This window comes from Lissotriton helveticus, chromosome 5_1 (genome assembly GCF_964261635.1).
Source record: "Lissotriton helveticus chromosome 5_1, aLisHel1.1, whole genome shotgun sequence".
In the NCBI taxonomy this organism is placed as follows: Eukaryota; Metazoa; Chordata; class Amphibia; order Caudata; family Salamandridae; genus Lissotriton; species Lissotriton helveticus.
This window is the reverse complement of record NC_136065.1, coordinates 686,890,086-686,909,347: the sequence shown is the minus strand read 5'-3', so window position 1 is coordinate 686,909,347 and position 19,262 is coordinate 686,890,086. Positions and strand designations below refer to the sequence as shown.

The following is a 19,262-nucleotide window of genomic DNA, read 5'->3' as shown; positions in this document are numbered from 1 at the left end:
TTCCATTCTATGGCGTGTAACTGCTCCTCGAGCAGAGACAGAAACAATATGACAGAAGCACTAAGTTTGCCCAACAATCTTTCTCAGAACAAGTCCTCGTGGTTAAATAGCTAAGGCGGCGGCTCAGCAATAGTATTCTGCACAGCTGAGCAGGGTCCTGAGCCTGTAGCTTTAGGTTTAGAAACAATAACCTTATTGTGTTTTACTGGAGGACCCACACCAGAGAAGGTACTTATTTCCTAAGCCTGGTTTGAAGTTGGAAAGCCATCAGAAGGATCTGTCGCCGTTTGATTTGAGGGTGGTGTTAAATGGACCTAGGACAAGGATTGAGTGGGGGCTGAGCTTTCCAAAGGTGGGTGAATAAGACCAGGAAAAAGCTCAGAAGTAATTTGACAGTAGCAGTTCTGTCAAATCTATTTCTTTGTTGATTACTCCCACTGCTATTTTGGATGATCCAGGCAAGTGAAGAGTTCAGGGGTTGTTTGGACAAAGATAATGCGTAGCATTTTCCTATGATATACCAGTTGGAGGTTTAATTAGACAACAGGTGATGGAATAGAGTGCTGCAACAGCGCAAGCACAAATTGTAAAAGATTGGACAGTTCTTGCCAAAAGAAAAAGGTCTTTCCCCGATGAGGCAGTTTTGCATGCTATTTGAGATGGGCAAGGAAACAATTTCCACTTTTGGCGCACAGTATGTGTAGAGAGTAGGATCTGCTTACTATGATTTCCCCCACTTTTTGCTGTGTTTCACTGATTTATCGACTTTAGTCTGGCTGGGGCCCTGCTAACGAGGACCCCAGCCTAGCTGCTTCCTCTCTAAATTGATTGGTTACCGGGTTACCCTTGTGAGTCCCTAGTATATGGTACCTTAGGTACCAAGGGCATAGGTACCCCAGTGGGGCCTACCAGTGGCTGAAGCATGTATTATGCCACCCCTGGGAAGCCTTCCAAAATGACACCACAGGTCTGCTACTGCAGCCTGGGTAAGGTGGTGGAAGCACCCTTTACTAAGATATAGTATACCTATATCTACCTTTAAATACAGACACATATAAACCTATAAATCACTCCTATGGCAGGCCTAGACAATCCTGAAGGCAAAGTGCTTGGTTCTGTGTGAAAGGGTGCCCAAGCATGAGCTGAGCCCCTCTACAGCTTTCGGAATCCCTTCCTTATAGCTGTTCTAGGATACAGCCATACCATATACTTTTAAGTGCATTATAACCTCACGGTAAATGCTAACTTTGGAATGGCTGCGTAAAAACATGACGTGTTTAGTGTCAAAACAACTTTTGAATCCTACCCCCCCCCCCGCCAGTTCTGTCGGGGGGATAGAATTCCACCCTCCTAGAGGGAGAAGACATGTACACACTTACCTGACCTGTAATAGTTTAAAAGAGCCCCAGCATCCCAAACTGGATGCTGCTGCCACAGACACAAGTCTGACCTCCTGCTGCTGGATGAAACCCTGGCAGGGGAGGCCTGGACAATAGGTTTCCACCTCTCCAGACAGGCTTTAGTGTATTGGGGCAGGGTGGGTGCATTCCGTGAATGCTTTTCAGACAGTGCCTTGGGCACACAAGGTGTCCCTGTGCATACCCCAGTTCAAACCGGTTGCTGGGGCACTCAGCCCCAGCTCTGGCGCGAAACTGGACAAAGGAAAAGGGGTGTACCCACCCCCTCCCCAGGTCCTCCCTCAGGTGGGACCTTAGAGTTAGCCCAACACCTAAACTTTGTATAAGTATAGGAACTCAGTCCCTAGGACTTTACATTACCCTGGACGAAACTCTGCAACATATCCTGGAACTTCGACATTCTATTTCGACTAGAAGACGGAAGGATCTCCCTTGGGGTCAAGGAGTGACTCCCCTGTTCAAACAGGCACCAAAGACCCGCAGCCGTTACGAGAGATATGGGACCGGAACTCCTGGACACTGTGCATATTTGAAAGTGCACCTACTTCCCGAGCTTTACCGAAGTTGTGTATTGGACTATTTGTAGTCCAAGCCCTGAGCACCCTTTGCACCGAAGATTGTGGGCCTGTACTCCACGAGTATTATGCGGGCCTGCTTCTAGCATTTCTGCTCGAGGCCCCTTCGCGATCCCTGGTCCGTCGACTAGTGGGTCCCCATGAAGGTAACTATTTTGTTTCTTGGGCTTCCTTGGTTGCTCCAGAGGTGCCCTGACTCCACTCCAAAGGGTGAGTCCCTTAGACCTTGCTGGTCTGCTCAGAAGCCAATCTTTACATTCTGCGTGGGTTGCTGTTGCGAAGGCTTGTTGGGTCCAATCCGAATACTGACTCCACAGCACTCGACATACGACGTGGTACAGCTCAAATACGGCTCTTGGTTGCCGTCGACGCCTCCTGGTCCTCGTGGCTGAAGAGTCACGCTTCACCTCCTGTACCTGAAGTCACCCAACATCGGTGGGCATCTTCTTGTTGCCTCCCTGGTCACTGACAAGTGACCCACACTCTGTCCCCTCTACTTTCAGGTTCTTCAGATCTTCGATCCACCTTGGATCCATCCGGACACTTTTCATCTGGTCGCCTGCAGCACTTCTTTGCAGCTCTCAATAGGAAACTACGACGAAACCTGACATGAAAAGACACCTATGCACCCGTCTTCCCTGGGTGAGGTAACACAAGTACTTTGGTGCTCCCGTGGGTCTTGACTCTCGAACTGTCCAGTACTGAAGGGGTTTGTTTCTAGTCCACTCCTAAGTGTCTTTATGCTTTAAAATTCTAACCGCAACTTTCTCCATGGGAGTCAATGGTGATTCGCGGCTGTGTTTAGACACTGCACGCGTCCCCCGTGGGTCTCCTGCGTCCCTACCTTTGGTAGTTTTTGGTTGCCCCAGCGGTTCTACAGGCCCTAGGCCTTGACTCAATGACTGTAGTGGTACTTATACCACTTTCTTAGTATATGGTTTGTGATGCCCCTAGGGTTAAATATATACTGTGCTAATTTACTGTGTGCTAATTAAGTGTACTGTTTGTACTTTTGTCTCTAGCCTCATAAAGAGACTAGAGGGATGTGTGTAGAATAAATACATATGTATTTTATATATACCTGGTGTGGTTCTCTTTTCATTTGCATAGATGTGGGGTTGGACGGAGTCCAATCTCATCCCTTTAGGGCACACAGATAATGGTCTTTCCCGTAGGGGAAAAAATTCTTTGACACACTTCAGAATGAGTTGAATATATAGTTCATTTAATGTTCTTATTTTTCTTTCTTTTTATCTTTTTTTGTAACTTTATCACATTTTCCATGTGGATAACATTCCACTATGTTTCAGGCAATGTCTTTCAATGATATCCAATGCATTTCGGGCATTTCTCTCATGCCCTTCATCAGGGAATCGACACTTTGTATTGTCATCACATGGTGACCGTTGAATACAGCGCCTCCGGCTGCATATTTCGAGCAGTGGGATTCGGTACGAGCTGGTCATTCACACGATTATAGACTGTTAAAACAAGCTGCTTTACATTCCTTCAAGACTTAGCCTGAAGGCTACATCTCCACAGCTACCACTAGGATAGCTTTCTATATAGGTTGTCTTTAAACCTACCATCAATAAGGGTCGTTTGGACTGGTGCAAGGTGCCCACTAGAATAGTACACCGCATATGCCAGGCCAACTTCTCACAGTATGAAATACAATTCCTTAGTTGGAGCATAGAGACAATGATGTGAGAAGGAAACCCTGCCTCCTCTGCACCTCAGGAGACAGGACGCGCTTGTATAGAGCGAAAGACTCACAAGCCCCTCCTCCTCAAGGCGCTATGCAGGCTGGAGCTGGAAGTCCCCAACAGCAACGGCATTCGTTTATGCCACACAGCATTTCTTTGATAGTGAAATATCATCCAGCCCAGCAGAACAATGCTTTGATTTTTCAGGCGCTGAACTACCTCTGGATCCCTTAAAGGTGGATATATTTGCATTTTGGCAAGTGGCGGCGTTCTTCAGCTGGAGGCCAGAACTAGAGGCATTAGTGAAGGTTGTGCATCTTCAGGATTGAAGGGGGAAGGTGTGCTATACCATCCCTCCACTCATGAGGACTCAGAGAGCTGCAGCTTAAATAATGAGACAGGAGGTGGAAGTGGTTCTGATGACTCTTATTTGGAGGGCCAAGTCCTGGTTTCAGTCCTTCTTCCAATATCACGTGACCCACTGGGTCAACTCCAAGTTTTCCAATGCTAGTGGTGGATCCATGGTCCTTCCACATACACGATGTAGGCGGAACTGTTCAAGCTCAATTGCTTGGACAGTTTCTGGCGCTGTTGGCAAAAGCCTGGACATTTGCAACATGCTTCTTTCTTTATATAACAGGCATGGTCTGCCGGAACACGCAAAAGATATTCTTCGGCTTTAGGTAGATACTTACGTTAGTATGACGCACAGACTTTGGATCTCCTGGCAACAGATTTAGCCATGGTGCTTAATTTTCTGCCTGAATTTGCTGCCAGTAGTTTACCATACAGGTCAATGAAAAACTTTTGCTCTGCTATTTCAGCAGGGCACATTCAAGAGGGTGATGAACCCTTTGGTGAACATGCTTTTGTCAGTAAACTTGTGAGGGGGATAAGATTTTCCAATTCTCCACAACAGTGATATTCCCTATTATGGGATGTGAACGCCGCTTTAAAATTTAAAGAAAGTGAGCCAAATAATGCCAATCTTTTCAGAAAGCAATTGTCTGATAAATTGACTATGGTATTGTTTAATCGCTTGTAAAAGGGAGTTGGATGTGCTAGCACTGGATCTTACAGGTAGAATATTTTATTTGGAAATAATTCGGTTTCATATTTCTAAATGCACAAAAACTAATAGTACCTTAACAATTGGATTCTGCTGCATTTGTGCCTTCCAGGTGTAACCCAGTGTATGCAAAAAGAAAACTTTTTGAAAAATCCCTTGAATCACATGCTAGTATGGGTATGCAGAAATAAAAATGTACAAATGCGCACTACTGCTAAACACCATATTTTGTGCCAAACTCAGAAATACAAAGTTTATCTTGATACCCATTTTTCACTCTCCATTAAACAGTATGAATTGGTCTATAATCGGTACACAATGATAAACGATTGTAAGGTGCAGTTCGGTTGTTGGCTCTGGGCACCTTAAGTTCTTGGACGACCTACAAACCTCATATAAAAGCCTCATCAGTTAAGGGGTTAATTACCAGTAACTGATAATATATACTTCTTTTAAATACAAATCGGCAGATAAAGTAATACGTTCCTTCTTTATTATGTGAAAACGTGTAGTAGCTCGGCAGCAACGGTGTTTCCAAACGTAAGCAAGTATGTGTGTCTAAGCAGTCAACGTGAGATGTGACTTTCGAGAGGATGCGTCCACAGGGAGGCACAAAGTCCTTCTTTCGTTTCCATGGTCAGAAGAAACAGCATCAGTCAGCACTGAAAGTGGTGACGCCTTTCTACTGCATCGCTCTTCCAATCAGTTTACGTCATCAGCAGGCGGCGTCGGCCGGAGCCAGGTCTCCCGATGACTGTTTCCGCAATGGAATCGAACAGGGACGAAGCAGAGCGCTGTATTGCCATAGCGTTAACTGCCATCCAGAACGGGCATCAAGACAAGGCGTTGCGTTTCCTAGAGAAGGCTGAGCGGTTGTTTCCAACCAAGAAGGCTCGCGGTGAGTGATAACGGGGGTCCAGAGGGGAGTGTACAGCCCGGCCTGTCAAGGAGGCTGTCATGGAGGAGGGAGCGCATCAAGTGACCAGCCTTTAGTTCCGCTAGACGCATGCGCAATACCAGTGTGCATGACGGGAGGTGAAGTCTTCTGTCGCTCCTCTCTTTTCAAAACTGCAATTTGAAGTTAATTTTTGTGCATTCGCAGTTCACGTGGTGGCAACGATATAGGTTTCTTTTCTGTTGCTCTCATTACAGAATCTGTACATTTTCCAAAAGACTCTTATTTCACCCCAGGATCATTAATGGAACTACAACCATCGTTTCCGGTCAGTCGACGGGTTGGTTTGTCTAATCATGGGATTTGTAGTTCATATCGAAGCTTTTATTACGGTTAGAACAGTTTGTATATAAACCCTTTGCTTACATCAAACTGTGGCCACAGAGTACGAACATGTTTTCTGCTCACTTTGGTAGAATATTTAAAGTGCTTAGTGGGACTGCCCGTGCCAAGCACGTAAACAGGACTACAGCTTACAGAGCCTTGGGGTTTCTTAGCCTGAGTAGGACAGGCCATCGAATCAGCTGCTGGAGGTTGAGAGTTTTTTCTCCCACCCTAGAATCCGAAACTCGATATGGTGATTTTTGGGAAATCGTTGGACACAAGTGATTTCCTCGACCAAATGAATTCTTGGATCACCTTTAAACAAATATATATATTTGTGTCCGTTTCAGGGAGATGTAATCCCTGTTTTTGTTGTGATTACCTTGCCATCGTCCGTCCGCTTCCGGACACCGTACCCCCTGCTTGTCTGGTCATCAGCTGCACGTTTGGAATGTTGGGCAGATGACAGCTGATGGCTGAGACGAGCGGACGCACCTCCTGGTTGTTCCCCTCTGACGTGAGCTGTAACGTGTGTTGGGATTTATAATCAATAATTCATTCTTTACACGTCTCCTGCGTGGGTATTGGACATTACACCTGTTCATTGTGTGTTAGTGTAATTATACATTTCTTGGTTGTCCAGTGAGATCGAGCCATTGTGCCTACTACGACTTGAGCCAATTGTAGGTGTCTGAAAGCGGCAACCTAGCATGTATTTGTTTAGTTGTTTCATTGTATAAAGTAATGTTCTTTGAGTCCTTTTGTCATCGTTCTTCACATACACGGACGTACATATCCTGGCCAGGCACGTCAGCTGCCTGCGAGAGTTGTTGAGCCAGTGGTTTTTTTCCTAGAAAACTCTATATGCTTCTGAGAAAAATAGAATGTCTCCGATAGGGTGGATAAAGTGTAGGGCCACATAGACCATGCCAGTGGTTTGTTGGCTCTGTGAGGCAGGAGCAGCTTAATGGATTTGAATGGCTTGGGAGAAGAGGTGGCCCTTAAGTAGTGTGCTGAACTGCAACCAATCGTCGATGGCTCTAATGATTTGCATTAGGGTTTTCTTGAGCGGCTAATGCTCTGAGTGATCAGCCATTTTCTGTACACGAGTTTAAGTGTAGAAATGATCTGGAAAACTTCAGTAGTGAATGTGTTGTGGCTTTGAATGAAGCTCCAGGCCACTCAAAGCCTTGAGTAAGAGGCTTATCAGTTGATCTTGGCCCTGTATTTGATGCTGAGATAGTATGGCTAAATGAGAATGCATGCAGTGGCATAATGTGCAGTTATTTACTCGATTACTTTGTTAATTCAACCTCTTTAATGGATAAACATACGAGAAGTGTGTAGGCAGGAAGTGTTGTATATAGCGGCGACTGTAGCATGTAATAACAAGTGATCACCCATACTGAACAAATTCCGTGGTTTTTGTTTCAATAAAAGCCAGTTCAGAGTGGTGCATGACTTGCATTGCATCCAATTTATCTGATGGCTCCATGGCAAATCGTGAGTGGCAGCCGAGGGGGCGTAAAGGACAACACGCGGAAAGGAACTTCCTATCTTTTAAACATTCTAACGTTTGGATTGTTTTTTACATTTTTTTTATTATTTCATTTCTCCCCTCCGATTCCAAGAGTTCATTCTTGACTGAAATTGGTGTTTTCACCATCATTGCAAATCTTTCAGATTATTTGTATAGCTCTCTCCCCAATGCCTGTTAATTAGGGTGCAGTAAGTAAGTGCTATAATTAAGTTGGAGTTTCTCAAGGAGGTCATTGTTTTTCATCTACTTCTAGATCCATGCTTAAATGAGGGTTGAATGGAAGACTGGTACTGTCTTTAGTCTCAGAGGTGAGCTACATGCTGACACGTTCCCAGACTCTGGAACAAATACAGTTAAAATCTGAGACTGGTTCCCTCACTCAAGCAATTGAGGGTAGTTAAAAGCATCTCCTAACTCTCTTTAGCAAAGTCCTTATCAGTTTCTTCGCTCCCATCCAGTTCCATCTACCTCTTATGTACTGCCTATAAAGCATTACAGGTAGAATCCCCAAATTATATGTATATGGCTTTTCGTGACTTCTGTAACCAGGTACAGCCATGCTCATAGAAACCTATAATTTGTAAAGAAATAGTGCTCTCGATGGCTAATTTAGTGCTCCATTGATTATTCACAACATTGGTGGCTGTTTTAAATATTTCACAGACCAACTTGCAAACAAGGATGCTACCTGAGCATACTTTAGCATGAAAATATTATGGATATTCAGTTTTCCTCCAGAGGTGGAAGGCTGATGTACTGTAGTATTTTAATATCGGTTTTAGTCGGCCCAAGAATAGGTCTCAAACACCATCTCCAGAACATATATCACTGTGTAGTATGCACTAACCAACCACAGCATTGCTATTTTGGTTTATTGATGAGTAAGCTCTGTGTATTTGGAAGACATTGCCTGCTGTTAAGGAGATGAGGTGCCTGCTGTGTTTAATCATTGCAGATGTATTTATGTCGTCCACTTCCTCTGGTGCACAGTAAAGACAAGACAGCCCTACAGAAATCTACGCTCCCACTTGCTGTGGCGAGTCAGATGTAATCAGGGTGACCTATTTTTAGGGCCTCCTGGCCCATTCTGGCAAGTTGACAAAGAACAGGTGTTCTGTTCACTCAGAAGGAAAATGACCAATAAAGAACATTTTAAATCGTGTTTTTATATTGTCACATTTTCTCTGTGTTCAGAGACAGAGGTCAGATGTCAGCGTATGTCTTCTCACAACATGCTGCTTATTTAAGCCTAGAGGTTGGTGTTTACTTTTCTTTCTCTGACTTGCAAAGTTAAAGGTTTTTGTAAAGTGAAAGACCTGACAGTCGTGCTGTACAAAGAGTAAACTGAAAGGCTGTAGGATGTCCGTGTTGTTCTAAAACACAACATTTAAATAGCTTGTAAATGAAATGTACAAACATTTAAAATTACATTTCTGTAGTTATGAAAGCACGTTTTTTGTAATTCATGAGTGATGCAAAAACATATTTTGATAGGATGTAAATAGATAAGAACACTTTACTTGGTGATATGCAATTGATAAATATTTTTGCTGAAACCCAGTTTTCACAGATTATTGTCTATACACTTTATCGTTTTATCAGTAAAAATGCATGTTAGTGTGAAAGTTTGTGTCCATTTAAATGTAGAATGTGCTGTTTGTATATGACAGTGCTCTAGCACATTAAGCTTTAGTATTATATTTATCACAAGTGAGTTTTTAAACATGAACTAATAAATATTCCTGCCCCCAAAGTCAGAGGTCACGTGTACCTTATATGTGGGCTAGATTCTTATAATACATGGAACAAAAGTTTAGTCTATTAAATCAAACAAGAGTTTATTGTGCGGAGCTCACATATTTGAAGGTACTCTCGTGATAATGAAGAAAAAGACGGTTCTGTAAAATTAAATATTTGCATAGGATCACACAATTTGAGATCAGTTTTTGGGTTAAGTACATTACAGTCAGGTTGGGTAGAATATTCAAGTCACTAGACCTGAAGGGCCGGACACATTTTTATGATTCTTTTCGAGGCTTGAAAGAAAAGAACATGGGTAATAGTAAATCTTTTGAAATTCCCATTATTGTAGCAATCGTAACAGCTGCACACCGTGCTGGGTTCCTACACATTCAAGTGCTTTGTATCTTTCGGAAAGGGAAGGTTTACATTGATTCCCACTATAATATTATTATCTTTAATGCCTATGTTTTATAATCTGAAACACATGCAGTGCAGAGAGAGCAAAATAACTTTGATTGTAATTGCTTATTTTTTGTAGAGATTGCAAAGTCTGTGCGCCTGAACAATTTGTGATTCTACTAGTGCTCTAGTTTGTTTGCTTTGAAGTCTAACATATTTGTTTTTAGAGACACTGTAATGTAAAAATCACATTTTTAAACTTTGGTTGCTATGATTGGTGACAGGGTTGCACTCATTTGAAGGAAAGCTATAATGCAAAGAAAGTCTAAGTCTTTATGTTACCTGTTTCTTTTACACAAGGATCAATCTAAGAATAATATATTACACACAAAAGTATTGTAAAAAAGTACAATAAAGTAAATCTGATATTCTGAATGTCTAATATGTGTAGATTCCCTACTCTCTTGTGTCTTTCGTGTTTGTTTCTTTAAAAATTCTTGCAGGTATAATCCAGACGAATTAGGAACTCTACCCTTTCAAGAATGCATATCATCACTCTGTGGAAGTGGAAGAATCACTCCTAGATCATTGATCATCATTGCATTGTTAGGTGATTGAAGCCGTGTGTTTTTCTGCCCATACCTGAAAAGATTGATATGTTCTCTGTGAATATCCCTGGTTAACGTTAGGTAACGGAAACAATGCAAATCGTCAGTCTCGGTCTCGGCATTCATGTTTTTGCAGCAGTCCATACCTGGATTAAAGCTAGCTGTTTCAAATTAAATAGCATTAAAACTTGGTTAGTTGCTTTTTGGGTGTAGTGGACACCCCTAAACGCTAATGTTCCTGCTTGGGCTCCTACATCACTACAGTCTCTTTTGTTAAATATTTAGGTGTTCAAATTGATGAAGACCTTCATTTGATCACTCAATCAAGACTTTTTGTAAATCTTGCTTATTGCAACATAATCTCCCTTAGAAATCTTAAACTCTCCTTGCAACTAAGAAAAACATTGTCACTTCTGTACACGTGCATCCTTGGAGCATTTTTGTGACTAGAATCTAGGAATACTGTCTGACCTAATCACCTCTAGCATCCCCAGAATAAAGCTGCTCAAAGGTTGTGTTGTGAGAAGCTACACATCATCCCTGTACTAGTCCTGTGTCCCTTTCTGACATTTAATAGGTGGATTCAGTTGACCACATTGTCTATTGTACACGGAACTGCAATGGGATTGGTTTAATTTTTCTGGGAACTCCCTTTATTCCGCATGTTCCCTCATTTGTTTAAGCTGCCAACTGTTCAATATCCACAAGCAAATATTTGGCTAGAGGTTTTAAGGAACCATATTCTATTATCATGCGCTTTACAAAAGAAATAATCCAGGCTTATGGAACCTTCTCACCCCATCACTTCTTGATTTGTATATACAATGGCAAAAATTGTTGCCTACATCAAGATCTTTGAATAGATTGCTTATTGTGACAAATTACACTGTTATTTAACAGTCCTGTTGCAGCTGGCCTATATTTTCTTTATTTGTTATTATTGTTGCTACTGTTTATTGTGCCAAAGTGTTGGAATCCTGGCGTGAAATACAATGACCCAGCTTTTGAAACGTTACATATGTGATCACCATGACATGACTGAAAAATGTCAGTTTATAGCCACCCAGTGATGTTTGTTCTTTTATCTACATTTTGATGTTTTCTTTGCATGGTGGACAAGAAAATGCTGTTGTCCAGGATCTTGTTTGCATGGCTTATTCATTCCCTTGAGATCGAGAATACTAAACTAAGTTAGGCTGTTGGTATCATTTTCTTGTAAATCGTTGTGACATGATATGGCAGAATTTGTATTTGTTTACACTGATATTGTCTATTCCTTCCTTCTACTGACACATTACATTCCAGGACAGTCCTATATATGTTGATTATTAGAGTTCTAGAGTTTTGTGGCTTTTCCTGAGAAATCAGTGGCAGCTTAGTTTTATTTTTTTGTAAGGTGGTATGATGGGCAATGGTGCAAGCCTTTAGCACAGGGTCCTATTTTGTTTGTATTGCTTACATTTAATTTGTAGGTGTAGTGATCTTTCTCCTTGAGAGGCTCAGTGGAAGATGCAAATTTGCCTCGAACTCTGCTTCTAGCTCCAAGTAGCCATCCACTGGAGTGAACCCAGGACTGGAGTCTTGCATTCTCTTGGGTGGCGGTCAACAAGGAGTCTTGTGGCATTGCATTGAACCTTTTCGTATTTTGCATATGATGAAACTGGGTGTGCCAAGGTGTAGGATGTTAAAACAACAATTTAATGGATGGAATGCTTGAATTAATCTCGACCATTGGCAATCGCTGGGGCTGCATCACAATCCTTAGTTTTTTTACCAACCATGCCAACTCAGTTAGGACCTAGCCATATGAAAATCATTATTGACCCTGCTCCTCATGGGAACAGTCCAGCCCGAACTACTGGTCTAGGTCCCCCTTCTTTTTTAATTTTTTTACAGAGTTTTATATAGCGCAAACTTGACCCGGTATAAGAGCGCTTTACATAGCACCAGTTTCGTTACATGAGGACACATTCATCATTTTGTTAGGCACAGGGAGATTAAGTGATTTACCTAGAATCACAGGATGTTCAGTGTCATTGCAGAGACTCGAACCCTGTTCCCCAGATTCGAGGTCGACTGCCCAAGCCATTAGGCCAACTCCTCTCCCTCCTTCAACCGGAACATAAGCAACCCAGGATTGGTTTGCCCAGATGTGGGTCCCTTGGGTACCTTCAGTGGCATAGTGATATGCCACTGAAACCAACCTACACCGGATTCAAGAGCCCCAATCAGGTTGAAACCGGTATTGGGTTGATTGTGTTTTGGGTCTAAAAAGGACCTGGCTTTGCAGTTCAGGCTGGACTGCTCCTATTGCAGCAGGGTCAATACTGACTTGCATATGGCTCGTCTAATCTGAGGTGACTTGATGGGCAAAAGAACGATGGGTTGGAATGCTCCCCCGAGCAATTGCCAGTTGTTAGACTTACTGCAGGTATCCTCCCATTGCCTTTTGAGTGTGTAAAGTGTAGGATGTTGGTATAGTCAAGCTTGAAGATTATGAGTGTGAGAATGGCTTGTTGCTTTTTGTCAGTATCCAAGGTATGGCCAAATGTGTTGCAGTGTTTTCATTGTGTAGAAGGTGTTATCTGTGCCCTTGTTTACTGGCGGTATCATGGATAGTCTTGACTCCAATGTTACCTTAGGTTTCTGGCTTCTCTTGATTTTGTTGGAGGAGCTGTTAGGACCTCAGTCCATATGGAGATAGGCTGACATTTTTGCCATTGTCAATGGTTCAAGATTTCAGTCTTTGCGGTGTTGAACTTTAGGGAAAGATCCAAGTGCTGATTAATCACTAGGGTATTTTAGCATTGTGGTCCTTAACAACTGGCCTGGTGTTTGCAAGTCTACCTTTATACCCATCATTAATTTTTGCTCTTAATTACACCAAAATAGTACTGTTATATATATCAAGCTTAGAATATTTTCTGTAATTATTCTCCTGTAGATGACACAGAAATGTGTAAGTAATTACAATTATACTGTTATACATAACGAACATACAAATTATGTTCCGTAATTTTCTCATCTACAAAAGAGCACAACATTGAGATCAGGTTACTAATTCTTCGTTGCGAGGTGCTCTCCAGACTAGTAACAACCATATTCCAAGATTGCAGTTGAGCTCACACTTACATACCCAGAAGAAAGTCTCACTTTTGTACACGAGCAAAAAAAAATCACAATATTCCGACAACTCCCCTGATGCACCACCAGGCTGCCCAAATACAAAGGAACCGGAAGCCTTACAAAAGCCCCAAGCTTGCGTGCCAAGACAGGGCAAAACATGTTGGCTGATTTTTAAACATATGCAGTACATTATTTAGAATTTTTGCAAATTAATTCAAGTCTCTCAGTTTGGATCAACAATTCTGTGCTTTTTTCTAGATGACATTAGCCACAGAAAAAAATCTACAACTTTCAGTCACATCGGTGATGTGTCAAATTGCAGTTTATTTTTGGTAGCACCAAGAAACGCAGTAAGGTTCGTGTTAAACTATCCAAATATAATATTGGTGATAATAATCAGAACAAAGTGACCCCCTTCCTTTCAGTCTGGTCTTTAGTAATAATCTTCACGCTTTTTCCTGGTCGATAAATGGCTGTCCTAGATTACAGGGCTGCTGCATGCGGCCTAATTTTGTGGTGCAGCAAATGTAATGGCTCTCAGTTTTTTAACAGACTACCTTATCCATGGAAAAGACATTTAAGGCTTTTCCCAAAAATTATTATTATTATTATTCTTTAAAAAAAAAAAATTAGAAACCCTACTAGGCAGCAATTACCACTGAACTGCAACTGAGAATCCGTGTTCCAAGGGACATATTTTTTCATATATGTTAATTTGAATGTTTTTTTAATGTTACTTATGTGTTGAAGCATTGTTGGTTTGTGTGGATTGCCATGAAGCTGACATCGGGCCACCTGTCGTTCTTCATCAACAAATACAATGGAAGCTAAAATAAAAGCATTTGCAGAATTCAGTTTGCAAACCACCTTTCTCCCAAGTAGAGATGAAAAAGAGCTTTGAACTATAACAATAATCAGACTAAAATACTGGTTTACTTTCTAGTAGTATTGTGTACAAACAGTATGTAGTAACACTTACTTTCCTTAATTTGTCTCCTTCCATATATACTTCCTTAAGTACATTTGTGCTTTTAAGAAGCCTGTAGTAAAATACACTGAGTTGTGATATTGGCAAAATACATTTTAACTGCTTAGTTCACATTACTCTCTCTGAGCAGATGCATACAGCGTTGTTACCTCAAGTGCTTTATTTGTGCATTTGGTGGGTACTGACACTCATTTTTGGACATAGAACTCATACTTTGAACCACAGTGTAAGAAAAGAAAAGAAGAAAAGGAGGAAGAGAAAGAAAGGAAAACCGTGACAAAGGTTGTAAGCATGTATACAACAAGCATTGGCATAGCCAATAGGTCTAGCCTTTGGTGCCTTATAAGTGTTTAGTTATCCAGCACAATATCCTTGGTGCAACAACATCAAGTGTTAAATGGCTAAACACTTATAAGGTCCCAAAGGCGAGACCTATTGGCTATGCCAATGCTTGTTTCAGGTGCTCCGGCTAGTTCTCAAACAAGTCTTAAATTTGTGTCATAGTAAAGATTTTTGGAGACCCCATGATAGAAATATTTAGACCATCATTTGGAATAACTTTGAACTTTACTACCGATTTTATACTAATTCAAGCCTATTATGCCAAACAATATTGACAGTTAGGTTACGATATGGAAATAGAAGCAAGAGAAAATGTTCACTTTTCGAGTGCCCCGTTGGAAGATAGAGACCCTGCATAATGGTCTACTTGCTCCATGCCTTAAAAAGTCTCAGAGTTAAATAAATGACAGAGAAAAACTATAGGTATTTTTAAAAATGCATGTGTCATATATGAAAGATTTCTTGAAATTAGAACACAATTAGCTAACGCGCACTTTCTCGTCCTTCCTTTTCCCGTCTGACGGAACAGATGCTGCGTCACACAGCTGGTAAACGCTCGGAGCATACAACTGTTTACAGACTTAACATTTTATGTTATCTGTAGGGAAGTGTCAGGGACTGTCCGGGACTATGTGTGGAACACATTCGGGGACCTGGACAAGGACTGGGAACTGGGTAGAAGATGTACACAGAAAGGAGGAGTACAGTGCTGCCCAGGATCATACAGGGAGTCAGAGGAGAAAGAGGGATCCAAAAGGGAAGTCTGTACAAGTGAACAAGATGGGTAAGACTCAGAAAGGAAGGGCACTCACAAGGCAATTTAGCATTCAGACTAACTACACCCAGGACGGACGTACAAGACATATATATAACTAGCAGCCCGTCCCGACGTTGTCCGGGAGGAATCCGGCTTCAGGGCCCCCGCCCGCCCTGACGTTGTCCGTGGGTCCCCCTGAGCCTTCCTAAGATAGAACAGCCATCCCTTGTGTTATTCAAATCTTACATGCTCCGATGGCAGGGATATCGCTCAAGTTTCAGTTCATACAGACTCCGACAGCCATCACAAGGTAGACAGGTGTTTTCTGACTCAGACCTCGTCGGCCAGAATCCTCAGAGTCAGTCGGTGTCATCTGAAAAAAAAGGGGCCCTTGCCTTACCTCCACGCTCCTCCCGCTCCCTGCTGCAAGCACCTGCTCCTTATACTGTCTCACTATTGTCATTTTTGTAATGCACCGTCCCTCACAGTCAGTCGGTGTCATCTGCAAACGTGCCCTTGCCTTACCTCCACGCTCCTCCCGCTCTCTGCTGCAAGCACCTGCTCCTCATACTGTCTCACAATTGTCAATTTTGTAATGCATATTTTGCTACCTCTTGTATTTTGCTCACTTGTAATGGTCTCATGTCGCTCACGTTTGCTTTTGTATTTAGCGGCGATGGCAGGGATATCGCTCAGGTTGCACAGTTCATACAGACTCCGACAGCCGTCACAAGATACACGGGAGTTTTCTGACTCCGACGTCGTCGGCCAGAATCCTCAGTCAGTTGGTGTCATCTGCAAACGTGCCCTTGCCTTACCTCCACGCTCCTCCCGCTCTCTGCTGCAAGCACCCGCTCCTCCGCTCGTCACCGCTCCTCCCCGCGCTGATCTCCGCCGCTCCTCCTCGCGCTCGTGTACGCCGCTCCTGATGTCAGCACGCACGTCGCGGCCGACGCTATTTTGGAGGGACTACTTTTTTATTTAACTTAAATTTCTTAAACAACGTATATATTTTTTATTTATATAGCCTATGTCCATCTGCAAACCCTGACAATTACAATGATGTATCGGGTGTTTGAATTGGCGCTGTGGTTCCCGAGTTTACCTGGCTCAAAGGTTTGTGTTCTCTCTTTATAATAGTAGTATAGATACAACATTAACAATAAAGGGGGCTGTGGGGTAAAGCACTCAGGAGCTCCACATGGTAAGACTGAAGCTCAGTAAGTTTCTTACCCGCAATTGCTGTTACAGATACTGACTGCAAATACCCACATGTAGGATATGCATGCAAAGGCAGGGTCTGTGGAGCTTATACCTATAGTGATGTTATAAATGTAACTCAAAGACAAAACTCACAGTGAACAAGAAACACCACCTAGGTAGTCAGCTGAGCCCACGGATCCTGGCGATCAAACAGGAACGTGCAAGGCAGTAACAGCAAAGGGGTAGAACTAAACACAAGCACAATAGACAAGGAGCTAGCAAGGAGGAGTGCTTAACAGGAAAGGAAGGAAATGACAGGGCACACTTGGCAGAAAGCAGGTAACAAACATACAAGGTAACAGAAGTAAGACAGCAGAATAGAAAGGCTGCAGACTAGAACTGGAACCAAGTAAATGGGAAGCAAGGCAGGGACTGGAAATTGATATACAGAAGGGGAGGCTACAAGGGTATACTAGAATAGTGCAGGGTAAGGAATCAAGAAAACAAAGTAGCAGAGAAGGCAGTGCTGGGGCAGGAACAAGAAGTGAGCTAAGGCTCCGGAGTCAGACAGCACTGCAGACAGTGCTGGTTCAGGAACAGGGAACTACCAAAGCTTCAGGAGTCAAGGTAGCACTGCAGGCAGTGCTAGTTCAAGGAAACAGGACATAGCTACAGCTCAGGAAACAAGGAGTCAAGAGAGCACTGCAAGCAGTGCAAATCAGGAACAAGAAATAGCTTAGCCCAGGAACAAAGAATAACTATAGCTCAGGAACTCAGGAAACAAGGTAGCACTGCAGGCAGTGCTAATTCAGGTACAGGGAATAGCTATAACTCAGGAACTCAAGAAACAAGGTAGCACTGCAAGCAGTGCTATTTCAGGAGAAGGGAAACTGATGCAGTTCAGGAACAAGGAATAATAAGGCTATGGGGTCAGGGTAGCACTGCAGGCAGTGCTAATTCAGGAACAGGGAAAACAGCAGCAGGTCAGGAACAAGGCACAATTAAAGCTCAGGAAACACTGGAAACAAGAATAGCAAAAGCTCAGTTAACTCTGGAACCAAGGATTGGTCTCACCAGTAAACAGCTACAATGACCAACCTTTGCCTGAAGGGAGCTGGGGATTAAAAGAGCTCACAGTAATCACATGCAGCTGGTGTGAGCAGGCTAGCAGCAGCCAGCCACAGGTGAGCTGAATTCCTCCTCCCATCCTTGGCCTGCAGGGGTGGAGACAAAGCAGCGAGCAGGGAATTCTGGGTAATGGGGTTTCAGGCATGAGTAGGCTGGCTTTAAGTCTAAGCAGGCTGGCTTTCACAAAACCTGGCATGGATTGGGAATGGATGTCAATTCCCAAATAGTGTCCAAATGGCTGGAAGTCAAGATATGCATGCAGGGGAGCGTCAGGAAGCATATTAGAACACTGGAGAGTCCCACAGTTCAGCCCCCTGGTGGTGGGCACGAGAACATAGGGAGCGAATCATGACAGGAAGTATGCAAATGCTGCAGATACCTCATAATACATATAACTCAAGGCACACTAAATCAAGATGACCTGGGTACTGAAATATTAATTATATCAGGGGTGTATGCAACCCTTGACCCTGTTTCCAGGCAGGACGCTTCCCACGCCGCACAGCTCTGCCTGTCTGCACTCGTGCTCTGTGCCCAGCTGCCGCTGCTGCTGATGACCAGGTACGAGGCCCGCCTCCACCCGCAGGCTACCACCTGCGCCTCATCCCTGGTGGCCAGTGGTAGGCCGTAGGTTTGCTTTTTGGTATTTGTACTGTTTTCAGTTTAAATGGCTTTTCTTTCTCTCACTGTTATTTGTACTGTATTTTGTTTCAATTGATGTTCTGGGATCTTTTCTGTGCCTTTTGCCTTCTGTCTCCCTCCGCCGCTGCGTCTCCACCCCCCCCTCCCCGCTTGCCCACTGCTTTTTGGTATTTGTACTGTTTTTCTGTTCAAATGACTTCTCTTTCTTTCACTGTCATTTGTAGTGTATTTTGTTTCAATTGTTGTCCTGTGATCGTTTCTGTGCTTTTTGCCTTCTGTTTCCCTCTGCCGTTCCTCCCTCCCGTTTTTCCCCACCGCTGCGTCCCCTGCGGCCCGACCCCCGCTCGCCCATTCGTCCGCTCCCCCCTCCCAGCTGCTCCTCCCTCCCACCTCCCCTTCTTATGGCGGCCGCTGCGTGGTGAAGAGAGCGACCCTTGACCCTGTTTCCAGGCAGGTCGCTCCCCACGCCACGCAGCTCCACCTGTCTGCGACCGTGCTCTGTGCCCAGCTGCCACTGCTGCTGACCAGGTTCGAGTCCCGCCTCCACCCGCAGGCTACCACCTGCGTCTCATCCCTTGTGGCCAGTGGTAGGCCGTAGGTTTGCTTTTTGATATTTGTACTGTTTTCTGTTTAAATTGCTTTTCTTTCTCTCACTGTCATTTGTACTGTATTTTGTTTCAATTGTTGTCCTGTGATCGTTTCTGTGCCTTTTGCCTTCTGTTTCCCTCCGCCGTTCCTC

The 19,262-nt window shown here is 43.3% G+C and overlaps 1 protein-coding gene across 1 annotated transcript in view; it reads left to right on the top strand.

The window, feature by feature from the left end:
• Nucleotides 1-5,163: 5,163 nt before the first annotated feature.
• The window catches only part of DNAJB12 (DnaJ heat shock protein family (Hsp40) member B12), a 255,070-nt gene continuing 240,971 nt past the window's right edge, over nt 5,164-19,262 (top strand). Inside the window, exon 1 of the mRNA XM_078643078.1 lies at nt 5,164-5,666. Coding sequence (XP_078499204.1) covers nt 5,519-5,666 — 148 coding nt within the window. The 5' untranslated portion in view covers nt 5,164-5,518. The remainder of the gene's footprint in view (nt 5,667-19,262) is intronic.